At 36.6% G+C, this 11,635-nt stretch overlaps 4 protein-coding genes across 4 annotated transcripts; 2 read left to right on the forward strand and 2 right to left on the reverse strand.

Moving 5' to 3' along the window:
* The first annotated feature begins 1,309 nt into the window (after positions 1 to 1,309).
* On the forward strand, positions 1,310 to 3,204 carry LOC106306976 (protein OSB2, chloroplastic). Its single transcript, XM_013743790.1, has 7 exons — positions 1,310 to 1,769; positions 1,851 to 1,989; positions 2,080 to 2,233; positions 2,409 to 2,518; positions 2,597 to 2,744; positions 2,844 to 2,908; positions 2,995 to 3,204. The coding sequence occupies exons 1-7, from the start codon at positions 1,411 to 1,413 to the stop codon at positions 3,121 to 3,123; spliced, it is 1,104 nt and encodes a 367-aa protein (XP_013599244.1). The 5' UTR covers positions 1,310 to 1,410; the 3' UTR covers positions 3,124 to 3,204.
* Positions 3,205 to 3,269: 65 nt separating this feature from the next.
* On the reverse strand, positions 3,270 to 5,257 carry LOC106306975 (multiple organellar RNA editing factor 1, mitochondrial-like). Its single transcript, XM_013743789.1, has 5 exons — positions 4,853 to 5,257; positions 4,400 to 4,497; positions 4,246 to 4,311; positions 3,574 to 4,160; positions 3,270 to 3,487 (listed from the first exon to the last, which is right to left on the reverse strand). The coding sequence occupies exons 1-5, from the start codon at positions 5,218 to 5,220 to the stop codon at positions 3,464 to 3,466; spliced, it is 1,143 nt and encodes a 380-aa protein (XP_013599243.1). The 5' UTR covers positions 5,221 to 5,257; the 3' UTR covers positions 3,270 to 3,463.
* A 165-nt stretch (positions 5,258 to 5,422) lies between these two features.
* On the forward strand, positions 5,423 to 6,534 carry LOC106303976 (glycine-rich RNA-binding protein 4, mitochondrial-like). The gene is made up of 4 exons (XM_013740340.1): positions 5,423 to 5,599; positions 5,848 to 5,916; positions 6,025 to 6,131; positions 6,232 to 6,534. Exons 1-4 carry the CDS (start codon positions 5,464 to 5,466, stop codon positions 6,376 to 6,378), a joined length of 459 nt encoding a protein of 152 aa, XP_013595794.1. The 5' UTR covers positions 5,423 to 5,463; the 3' UTR covers positions 6,379 to 6,534.
* LOC106303975 (polygalacturonase QRT3-like) lies at positions 6,489 to 8,344 on the reverse strand. Its single transcript, XM_013740339.1, has 3 exons — positions 8,083 to 8,344; positions 7,771 to 7,998; positions 6,489 to 7,522 (listed from the first exon to the last, which is right to left on the reverse strand). The coding sequence occupies exons 1-3, from the start codon at positions 8,260 to 8,262 to the stop codon at positions 6,506 to 6,508; spliced, it is 1,425 nt and encodes a 474-aa protein (XP_013595793.1). The 5' UTR covers positions 8,263 to 8,344; the 3' UTR covers positions 6,489 to 6,505.
* Between the last annotated feature and the right edge of the window lie 3,291 nt (positions 8,345 to 11,635).

Genomic DNA, 11,635 nt, shown 5'->3' on the forward strand with positions numbered 1-11,635 from the left:
AAGAGACCAATACACAGAAGACACGTATGGGATGCTTAGTGGTTCTAAAACCCCTTAGTTTAGGGCCGGTTCTTTGGTTTTATCTCATTTTTCATTTATTTATTTTTTGGTTTTTTTTTTAGAACCCTTTCTAAAAGACTCCGATGGAGGTGTTCTAAGTACGTTTATAAAGAGACGTGCAGAGTTTTGGAGAAACCCATTTAATACATATCTTTTTTATTGGTTTAACAAAAAAACAAAAGTAAAAAGTTAAGAAAACAATATTTAATTGGTTGATAGACTTTAAACACTCCCTTAGCTCTGTGGATGCTTTCAGAGCAACATTATCGGTCAAGTCTTTAAAAAAGTGTTCAAAAACAAAATATTACTTTAATTAGATCAATAAATTTTAATGTGAACTATATAATTAGATTAGTTGGATACATGTGCAAAAAAAAAAGTATTAAGATGAAGACACTTAGAAGAAAGATCCCGAAGAGCATTTCAAATGAGAACTTATTTTCATTCTCTCTTCGACTTTTTACATTTTTTATAATCTTAGATACTATTTAAAAACCAAAGTTGGAAGTGCTTTTAATCAACTGATAAACTAAGTGACTATTTTTTCATACAGAAGATGCTAATTTGCTAACGGCAAAATGCGCATACGACTGAAACTTGAATGATAAGAATAATTGTTATTTGTAGAAGCACTATAAAACATTCAGAATCTTCACTAGTCAAGTTTCTTATACTTAAAATTTTACAATTAACTTAACTATTGATTTAATTTTTTAATAGGTTGAACGATTAATAGGTTTGGAAACAAACTTTTGAAAATAGAAAAACATTAATTTAGTTGTTGTTTTGAGAATTTGAATACAACTTTTGTTAATGCACGAAACAAGAAGTTTGACATGCATTTTAAGTGAATAACAAATCACATTGGCCACAACTATATGTATATTATATGATTTTGAACTATATAAAACATCAATATAAATATTTTGAATAAAATGAGAGAAATAATTAAATTGTAAATATATGATTAAGTATACATATATTCGGTTATCTTCGTATATCCGTTCGAGGTTTGGATATTAGACGTTCGAATTCGGATATCCAATATGTCCTAACTTAATATCTGTTCGGGTATTTTACTACTTCGCTTCGGATTTTTCCGGGTCGGATTCGGATTCAGATTCAGGTAAAATGCCCAAGTGTAAACAAAAAACGGTTTAATTTTAAAGTAACCAAGACCATTAAAGATTCATATAAAGCAGGCCACCATAAGGCCCAAATAACTAATATACACGGTGACTACTCCGCGCCAACTAAACGACAGTCATCACTATCCATCCATCACTACTTCTCTTCAATTTGTTTCCCTAAACCCTTCAGAAATTAGGGTTCCTCGTTGGTTATGAAAAGATGAATTTGATTTCCAAATCCTTGACGAGAATCGAATGCTCTCCGCTTTTCCATCCCCAAATCCCATCCGGAAATCGAATCACCCCTCAGCGAATCCGTTTCCACACCGCCGCCGCCGCTGTCTCCGGGAGTGGCGGAAAGAAACAAAGAGCCAAGGCGCCTCCGGAGATTGTGACGGCGAAGAAGGAGAAGGAATCGGGTCGGCCAAATGAGGTAGCTTACGAGAAGGAAGCAGCGAATTGGGTGAACCTGATTGGGTTTGTGGATCAGCCAGTTCAGTTCGAAGCTTCTTCCGACGGAAAGTTCTGGGCAGGCACTGTTATCTCCCAGAGGTCTGCTTCAGATTCCTCTGCTTTCTGGTACTACTTCCTCCTCTTCCTCTATAGGAAACGCGTTGCTTGGTGTGATTATGATGTAAAGGTTGTGGCTTTGCTTGTCAGGATTCCGATAATTTTCGAAGGTGATCTAGCGAAAACAGCAGATCGATATATAAGTAAAGATGATCTTATTCATGTTTCTGGCAAGCTTTTTATTGATTCCCCTCCTCCAAATATGACTTATGCTCAATCCAATGTCCAGGTTAGCATTTTTCTCCTTCAGTTTTGTTTGCTTGTTTTTTAGTTTTCTACAGAATCTTTGTAACCTTGAGGTGGGTTTTGCTCACAACAGGTATTGGTACAGAATCTTAGCTTTGTGCAGCCTGCTTCTCCGCCTTTGGTTATATCATCATCATCTAAAAAGGAAGAAAATGGCGTTAGGAAGCGGCCTGCTTCACCGCCTGTGGTTGTAGCAGCGTCTGAAAGTGGCATTAAGAAACAGCCTGGTATATCTCTTATCAACTCTTATTTAGTGTCATGGTGCAAAACCCATTTTTTTCTTATATCCATAAGGTCTGAGTGAGGCTCTTAGGAAGAATGTTTTTTTTTGTAATATCTGGCTAACCATTGTTTTCAACTCTTTGGCTAATGGTTTGATCAATTTTTTTTTTGAGTCTCTAGCTAGAGCTAAGAAGAATATAGTTATGGATGAAGCTTCTGATTCTTGGAATCACCTCATTGAAAATCCTAAAGACTGGTGGGATCATCGTGAAAATAAAGCCAATGGATTGGTAAATAGCCCATGTGCTTGACAACCTTCATCTTATCTTATTTCCGTTGTTTTGACTTCTCGGTTTTTCCTTGCATAGGTAAAACCAAGGCATCCTGATTTCAAAAGCAAGGACAGTAGTCTCTCACTGTGGCTTAATAAGGCTCCTTCTTGGGTTTTGCCGAAACTAGAAGGACTTGAGTTTGATGTTCTTGTCCCTAAAGGTAGAGGAGTGAAACAACTCAAAGGTAAAGTTCCCATTGTTTTCCATGTTTAAGATGTGTGCATTTATGTGGCATTTGTTCTTTATGTTTCTCTGAACCGAAGTCTGTCCTGAGATGTTGTAGGAGAAGAATCATGGAAAGAATTGGTTGAGAATCCTGATAAATGGTGGGACAATAGAATTGACAAGGTAGTACCATATTGTTTGCTCAATTTTGTCTTATCAATCTTTTGAATATCGACTATTTGATCACAAGATCGTTGTTGTTTGTGTAGAGAAACGCAAAAGCTCCTGATTTCAAACACAAGGAGACAGGTGAAGCACTTTGGCTAAATGAGTCTCCTACTTGGGTGTTATCAAAACTGCCACCAGTCAAGAAGAGACAAGAAATCACCGTCTCGTAGCCTTATTAGAATCGTTATCGCCTTGTAAAGAGCTCCAAGTGTTTACAGAATTAATCATTTTTCAATCTCTAAGTTAACGCATCAGAGTTGCTATGAATCTTTGGTCACTATACTTGATACAAAATAGCTCAACGGAAATGATTAATAATCTCAAGTAAAATAGGCAGGCTGAATTTTAAAAGAATGATTTGCAAAAATGTTTCAAGTTAACTGATGCAACCAAACAATGTAGAAAGCTGACTAACAAAACTATGTACTCTACAACTTAATAAAAAAGTGCTGCTCTGATTATTCCCTCCTGATCCAGCTCATTCCACAGCAGCAAGCATCATGTCTCTGTCTAGTATCTTCTCCCCTGTGGAAACTGAAAATATTGACTATATCAGCAACAAATATGTGTGGAAAATGGAATGTACTTAAATGCAAGATTATTTACGGTCAAGAACTTACTTGGTCAGAACCCTGTTGGCCTACTGGATTATTGTTGTTCCAGTCTCCAGCAGCATTTCTCTGATCAGCCTGTGGAATTGTTTGATTCACCTCTTGTCCAGGTCCAGCATATCCCTGACCATATCCAAGATTGGGATTTCTAGCTCCAGGTGCAGGACCATAGTTCCCATTCATAGGCCCTCCTTGGTTGTAACCTCCTTGTGGTCCTTGGCTATAGCTACTAGGTCCGCCTTGACCGTAACCACCTGGTGGTCCTTGGAATGGAGGCACCGAAGATCCCTGGCCTTGATTGTAACCTGCCTGATATGGAGGTGGTGGAGATCGCGGCGGTCCTTGGTTGTAACCTCCCTGAAATGGTGGAGGAGGAGCTTGATTTCCTTTTCCTGGAGGACCATAGCTCTGCTGAGGACCACCATAGCCTCCTCCACCACCTTGCATTGGCGGTTGCTGACCATAATTTGGGTTTCTTTGGAAATTTTGAGGACCGCCTTGACGGTCAGATCTCTGATTGAACTTATCACGGGTTCTTCTGTTAGCCTGAATTGGTGGCGGCCTGTGTGTGATAACTCCATTCTCATATTTATCTCCTGAAGAAAAACAAGAAAATATTAAAAAGAAATTGTAGAGTTGCAAGAATCAGCATGGGAAGGTTCTGCAAAACCCCCTGCTCACCTCCATATGCTTTGTTCACGGGATCAATGTATGAATCTGGCAACACAAACACAACTCCGGGTAGATCTGTTAACAAGCCAAAACAAGTGAGAAATCTAGTGAAAATAGCTTCTTCGAAAGGAAAAGAAAAAACAAGGCTATCAGAAGTACACACCCTTGAACTTTTCGGACTCTTGTTCAGTCATGATAGCTTGAAACCCTTGGTATGTTGTTGTGCTACAGGCATACATCTTCGTCTTGGCCTCTTCCAAGCTGACTCAACCACAAACACCCAAAGAAAGACAAAAAAAAAAAAAGAAAAAAAAGTAAATGTAAGCTAATGTCTTGTTTAGCTTCAAACGAAAAGCATCAGTAAAAACATCCCCACAAGAGACAAACCCCATCTAACGCATTTCATATCCTAAATGAGTAAAGGAACAGAGACCATAAACGCAGACACATACAAACTGATCCGTAGTAACAAAATCGACAAAAGCTTATCTCTTGTCTTAGTTACGAACTAAAGCATAAAAGGAACAGTGACCACGAAAGTAGAAACAAATACAAACTGATCGTGTAATAAAAGAAGATGAAATTTCAAAAGACCTAGACTTTTGTAATAACGAACCTGATACCAAGCCCAGCGGCGCAGGTTTGCTCGTAGGCAGAGACCATTTCCTCAGGAGATAAAGGATTATCTTTTGGGAAATCCATGGTGATGAGCCAGTGATTGAAATCGCATCCTTCGAATAGAACAGTGTCTTCCGTGATCTCATCGCCTTCTTTGTAGAGCTTGTACTGCCTCGTCGAAAACAGCCTCACCGGAGCTCGACTCACTGAGGTTAAACGCCGTAAAACGGATCTCTGTACCAGTGTTGACACAAATGGGAAATCGGCTGTTGGAGCAGAGGAAGCTGGGGAGATAGAGACTGATCGGTTAAGAGATGAAGTTGCTGTGAGTAACGATCGCCGGAGACGGTGAGAAATCATAGCCATAACTGCCGGAGAAGAAGAGAGAAATGTTGAAAGAGTAGTGACGTAACTAGGGCTTTGTGGGGTTTTAAAATACACCCCTTTTGTTTTAATTGAAAATCATTCAAAAACATTATTGGGCCAAAAACTTAGGTGTTAATGGGCTTTAAAGCGCGAATCAAAAGAGCCTATAAACGCTGTCGTTTTGAAAATCCTTAAACGACGATATCTTTACGACTGATTCTTCTCTCCGGCGGCCGTGGAACAATGTGGTCGGCGACGCTCGCTTTCCCTTCCTTAGTGGCTTCTTCAACTTCTCTGTCATGTTACAGAAACCGTAGACTTCCGAAGATCCAAGCTTCGCTGTCTAATTACCCTCTAGCGAGCAAAATCATGGTCAGAAGTAAGTTTAGGCCTTTCACTGTTCTTTGGACTGTCCTTTACTTCAGATTCTAATTCGATTCTCGTTGGAGATTAGCTGCGTATTGAGTTAGGATTGTAGCTGTGACACATGTGATAGTGTCCTGACGTTTTATATATCAGTTCATGTCCTGAAGCATAACAATCATAGTGAAATTGAAGTTAGGTTTTTAATTTCAATCTGGTGATTTCTCTATGTTAATGGTGTTTCCTCGCTTTTAAAATCTGCAGATTTGCCGTTTTCAACAAGTGAAGATTTTCTACAAAAGGAGTTTTCAGCTTTTGGAGAGATAGCTGAAGGTATGTTAGCTTGGCTGTGTCTGAAGTTACTCTCTGTTTCATGTTGTCTCCAAATCCAACTTTGGATAAGGTTAATTGATGTAACTTTACTCTTTTTTTCAAACACAGTGAAGCTTGTCAAAGATGAGTCAATGAAGAGATCAAAAGGTTATGCCTTTGTACAATTCACGTCTCAAGATGATGCATTTCTCGCCCTAGAGACGATGGACCGTAGGGTAAAAGCTTCTTTACCCCCACACAGATTTAAATGGGTTTAAACAAGTTTATATTTTTATGTATCCAAATCAACCAGAATGGTTTCCATCATGTTTGCAGATGTACAATGGTAGGATGATTTACATAGACATTGCCAAACCAGGGAAGCATGATTTCCAACAGCATCCAAGGACTTCTGGTCCCCCTGAGAAGCTGCAAGTGCCAGAAGAACCGGCCAATAATGAAGTCGCTGATTGCTGGTATTAGTTGTCAAACCGGCCCACATTATACATATACTCCCTCCCTTCCCTTTTCCGTTAAGATAGATGTTTTAGAAAATAATGCTTTAAATTTTTAATAGGGCAAATGATCAATATGAACACATGTTGTTTTTCTACTGATAAACAATCACTGACACGGTTCCAGTTACAGCTCTATCAGTTTCTACAACTACCACATTGTTTGAAACATTAGTCACCGCACTCGCAGGAATCTGTCCAGACTGCGCGAAAAACGAATGTTGGTAATGGTCTATCCGGTTAGGGAATACCAAAACAGACGAAAAATCAGCGACCCATCTCGTCCCGTTACCAGAAACTTTAGACCTCCCGGTCGTTGATTTCATCACCATCCCTTCCACATTGTTCTGATCAATCACAACCTGACCAACCTCATGAAACTCTCCCTCTAGCTTAACCATCGGAAAGTTGTGTTTAGGATCGCCACTAAACATGTTATTAACAATATTCACACCGTTAATCCTCCCATGCACCGATCTCAACACGATGTTCGCATCTCCCAAGAAGAGAGCGTTTGTGACATGAACGTGAACAGGGTCTTCAATGACTATACCTGTGTAATCAAGGTAACAATTGTCTATCCTCGTCAAATGAGACTTCACTAGAATGCCTATTCCACCAAACCATGTAGCCTTATTGTAGCAATGCACGCCTGTTACCATATTGGCCTGGCCATTCAACAAGATACCGATCCCTGCCGAGAAAATGACTACATCCGTTATGGCGTTATCGGTGCTCGAGATATCGATCCCTGTCCCGGAGAATTGTCTTTCTTGTTTGTCTCCGCCTACAGTTGAATGTTGTCCTAGGAAGGTGTTTGAAATGTATGTCTCGTGCCCTCCCTGGACTTTGATCCCTTGTGTTGTGAAATGGAGGAAGTAGCAATCTGTTATACGGATACGAGCTGAGTTGATTACCAAAATGCCCCCTCCTCGGAAGCTTGAGTCGAATAGAACATCTTTGAACGTTACGTCCTCAAAGAAGATCCCGGAGTTCTGGTCTTTCTGGTCGGAGAACGTATCTTCCAGCGACATTTTCATCGATGTCACGAGTTCGACCAAATGTCGATCACCAGGAAACACTTCTGATGCCCGGAATGTCCCTCCTTTTACCTGAATTACACCCAAGAAAATGAGTTAAGATTCAATCTTAATTTACAACTTTCTCTAACAAAGTCCAATTTGTTGAATTATAGGTAAATAATTACAAAATATTCAAAAAGAAAATTTTCCAAAGTTATTCTAATTTTTGTATAAAGTTTCTTTGATAAAAAGTCTAATTTGTTGAAATATAAGTACATATTCAAAGTTTTTTTTTTCTTGCAAGTTTCATAAGCAAAGAGACTCTTAAAGGGACTAACCAGGAGATTTCCACCACCGGAGGAAGGGAATCTGAGAGGTTTACCGATCTTGTAACTGCCACCTTGGAGATCAATAACAACACCTCCAAGATCAGCAACACGTGGCAGCATGTTAAGCTCAGTTTGTAACTGAAAAGCATCGGTTAAAGCTTCAAGTATTGCGTCGCTACTGTCTTGTCCACCTGTCGGGTCAGCTCCGTAGCTAATTGGGTATATCACTCTGCCCACCTGCACCAAAACCAAACTCACACGCTCACAAAATACATTCACACGTGCGTGTATATACTTACTGAAATGTGGGAAATGCTTTACCATTTTGGGAAATGGAGAAGAAGGAGAAGACAATGGTGGGAGAGAGGGAGTGACTGCGAGTCTTTCTTGGATCTTCTCTTGGATTTCAAGAAGCTTTGTCATGTCTCTTCTTAAGGAAGATATCTCATTAAATTTAGTTGAAATAGTGATGAGAAAGCAAACAAAGTAATAGAGTCTCATCTTGTTCTTCTTGATTTTTTGCCTTCTTGAGAGAACGAGAGAAACGATGAAAGAGAGTTAACTATGAGGAGTGGTTATAAAGAAGATGCAGGTTGATAGTGTTTAAAGGTCATTATTTGTGTTGGAAATATTTGCTTTTGCTATTCCAATGAACCGACTCGAATTCCAATATATTTAACAGAATGATTTTTAGTGGGTATTTTTGCTTTATTCACACGAAAAATGCAAAGACTAGAAAAAGATCAAGCATGCATGTTGGTAGAAAGCTGAAGTTCATAAAGTTACATAGAACTCTCTGATGACAAAATAATTTTGTGATTTTTTAATCATAAATTATGCTTTCGTAGTTTATGTTATATCAGTCTAAATAATAATTAAATATATGTCGTTTTACGGTTTCAACGTTTAAATCAACCAATTTTTAATTTATTTGTTTGATTCTGCAATTTTACTATGCATATTTCATGTTATACGAATTTCTGAAGCATTATTGATTTTATGAGAAAATAAATCTTTCGTATTAGACTTTGCTTACACCCCATGTTATACTTTAATCGGCATAAAGTTTGCTTTGTTCCAAATTATTTATCAATTATAAGAGAATAATACTTTTGATTTTCACCGACTTTCTTTGTTAATAAAGTTTTAGCTTTCTTTATGCAAAAAAAAAAGAAGAAATTTGCAGAATGATTACTGAAAAATTAAAATGGAGAATTAATGTTGAGAATATAAAATAATTTACTTTAAGGAGAACACCTAAATAAGTAGATGCAGAACCTTGAAGTCTCCTTCATAGATCTTTCTTCTTTTGTTGCCGACTTTGTAGACAACTATTTACATCCCTTTCTTATTAAAGGAGGAGCATTGCTAGAAATAAACCTTGGCCTCATGTGTTTATTACATGAGTGTTATTTCCTAGGTGTCATCACCACATGCACTCTCACTTACTTTTTAGAAAAACCCTTCATGAACTAGAAAAATTACATACAAATGCCACTGGTCATTACATTATACTATATGATTTCGGATTTCAAAAATCACTTTCGGATTACATTTCGATTTCCAAAAAAAAAATCGGGATCTAAATAAGGCAGCATATTAACTCATTTCTAAGGTAGACTTTATGATATGTTCAAAAATTTGGAAATGTTTTATTTAAATAAGGCAACACAATAAGTGTCTCATCGATCGTTATGTATGCTTTAGTACAATTTTTGATTCTTTAAACGTGGTACAACTAAGTTCTTTAACCTGTATCAGTACTTGGTACATCTAAAGTTCATATCAAAATTCATAAAACTAATCTTGCAACAAGCAAACTATGTTTATCATAAAACTAATCTACAATCGTTTATCATAATATTTATATCATAACCTATACGAATGTTCATATCAAATCGTTTTATGATATTTTTGATTCAATTCATCGAAAATAACCAATTAAACCCAAGACTTAATGCTTCAAAATATTAAGGAAACACAATTTAATTGTTAATGTAATCAAGGAAACTAAATTCAAAGAATTGAAAAACTTACTTTAATCGATAGGGGAATGATTCTGATATATTTTTGTCGTGACCATCACTGATACATCTAAAGTTCATATCAAAATTCATAAAACTAATCTTGCAACAAGCAAACTATGTTTATCATAAAACTAATCTACAATCGTTTATCATAATATTTATATCATAACCTATACGAATGTTCATATCAAATCGTTTTATGATATTTTTGATTCAATTCATCGAAAATAACCAATTAAACCCAAGACTTAATGCTTCAAAATATTAAGGAAACACAATTTAATTGTTAATGTAATCAAGGAAACTAAATTCAAAGAATTGAAAAACTTACTTTAATCGATAGGGGAATGATTCTGATATATTTTTGTCGTGACCATCACTGATACATCTAAAGTTCATATCAAAATTCATAAAACTAATCTTGCAACAAGCAAACTATGTTTATAGGAGTAGGATTTCTTGAAGAATATATGATGGAACCTACGAACGGAAATAATGGTATCATCGACCACAAAATCTGTTTTTTTGTACTACACATCCCGTAAGTATTCAACATCTGTAAAAAGAAAGATATACATTTGTATAGTATCACATGGTTTGAACCCCTTTTTTTTTTACAGTAACGTCGTCATTAAGTGTGTCGCTTATGGTGCATTTGCTCATGTTTTCAATGATTTATGGAATTCTATAGATGCAGACATAATATTATGTGTTTTGTAGTGTTGGCAAATTAAATGGGGACAAGGTAATCTATTGTATTTATTGTATATACAATAAATTAATCGGAGCTGATATTATATGTATATTTTACTAATATTTTTTCATATTTCATAATAAGGCCGACTTAAGAGGGTTACTAACATTGATGGGTTTTCCAAAGTTGTCTTCGACCCCATTGGTGTTCCAGAAATTGATGCTTTACGATTGAGGTAATACATGCATTCACATATTTTGTTAAATAATGTTTTTAAATTCTCTAGATGATCTATTTGCTATATTTCTCATAATAGGATTGCAAACGAAGACTTATGAAAACATTATTGACATCAGTTATTTTGTCTCCATTTTTATTTTTGTTTTGTTTTTTTATACATTGTTCATTTTATATTTTATTAGACTGTTGCTTATGTTTCATTTAATATTGTATTTATAATTTACCCGCATGCAAACAAATATACAATTTAATTTTAATGGCCATCGCATATAAATTTATATTGACATACTAAAATTCTTAGCTATAATCCGTACTTTCTTACATATATTGTTTTTACTATGACTTTAATTTTTATTATGTCTACATATTAAAAGTTATAATATTTTAATAATTTTCTCGCCCCGTGCAGGGCGCGGGTTATCACCTAGTTAGGTTACTATTATTTGATTCTAAATTTCTAATGTAAGGAAAAATAGAGCAGATAGTTGTTGGCCAGAACATAATTTCAGAAGTAATAATACTATCGAATTTATTATTCATTGCAGCCCTGTTCGGCGGTTGAACGCTGCGGCAGCGACAGCGATCAAAAATACAGAAGGAATGGTGAAATTGTTTTGCTTGTGAAAGCCGCAGCGATCACTTTGACGTTAAGAAGCGGAGAAACCGAGAGAAATTGTGGAACGCCAGATAAAACAGCGTCAGACTCCGTAATTATTTGAGTCGCCAGCGGCAACTTCTGTTTCTATTCCACTCTCACCACCGTGATATTTTTTATTAATTTCTTTGTTCTCCGTGTTTTTTTCTGGTCGCTAGTCTCTACCGCTGCGTTTACGTAACGAACAGGGCTTGCATTGAATTTCATCTCAGAGAAACTAGTAAATATTTTGACAAAGTAAAATAAACTAATAAATGT

This window comes from Brassica oleracea, chromosome C7 (genome assembly GCF_000695525.1).
Source record: "Brassica oleracea var. oleracea cultivar TO1000 chromosome C7, BOL, whole genome shotgun sequence".
Taxonomy (NCBI): domain Eukaryota; kingdom Viridiplantae; phylum Streptophyta; class Magnoliopsida; order Brassicales; family Brassicaceae; genus Brassica; species Brassica oleracea.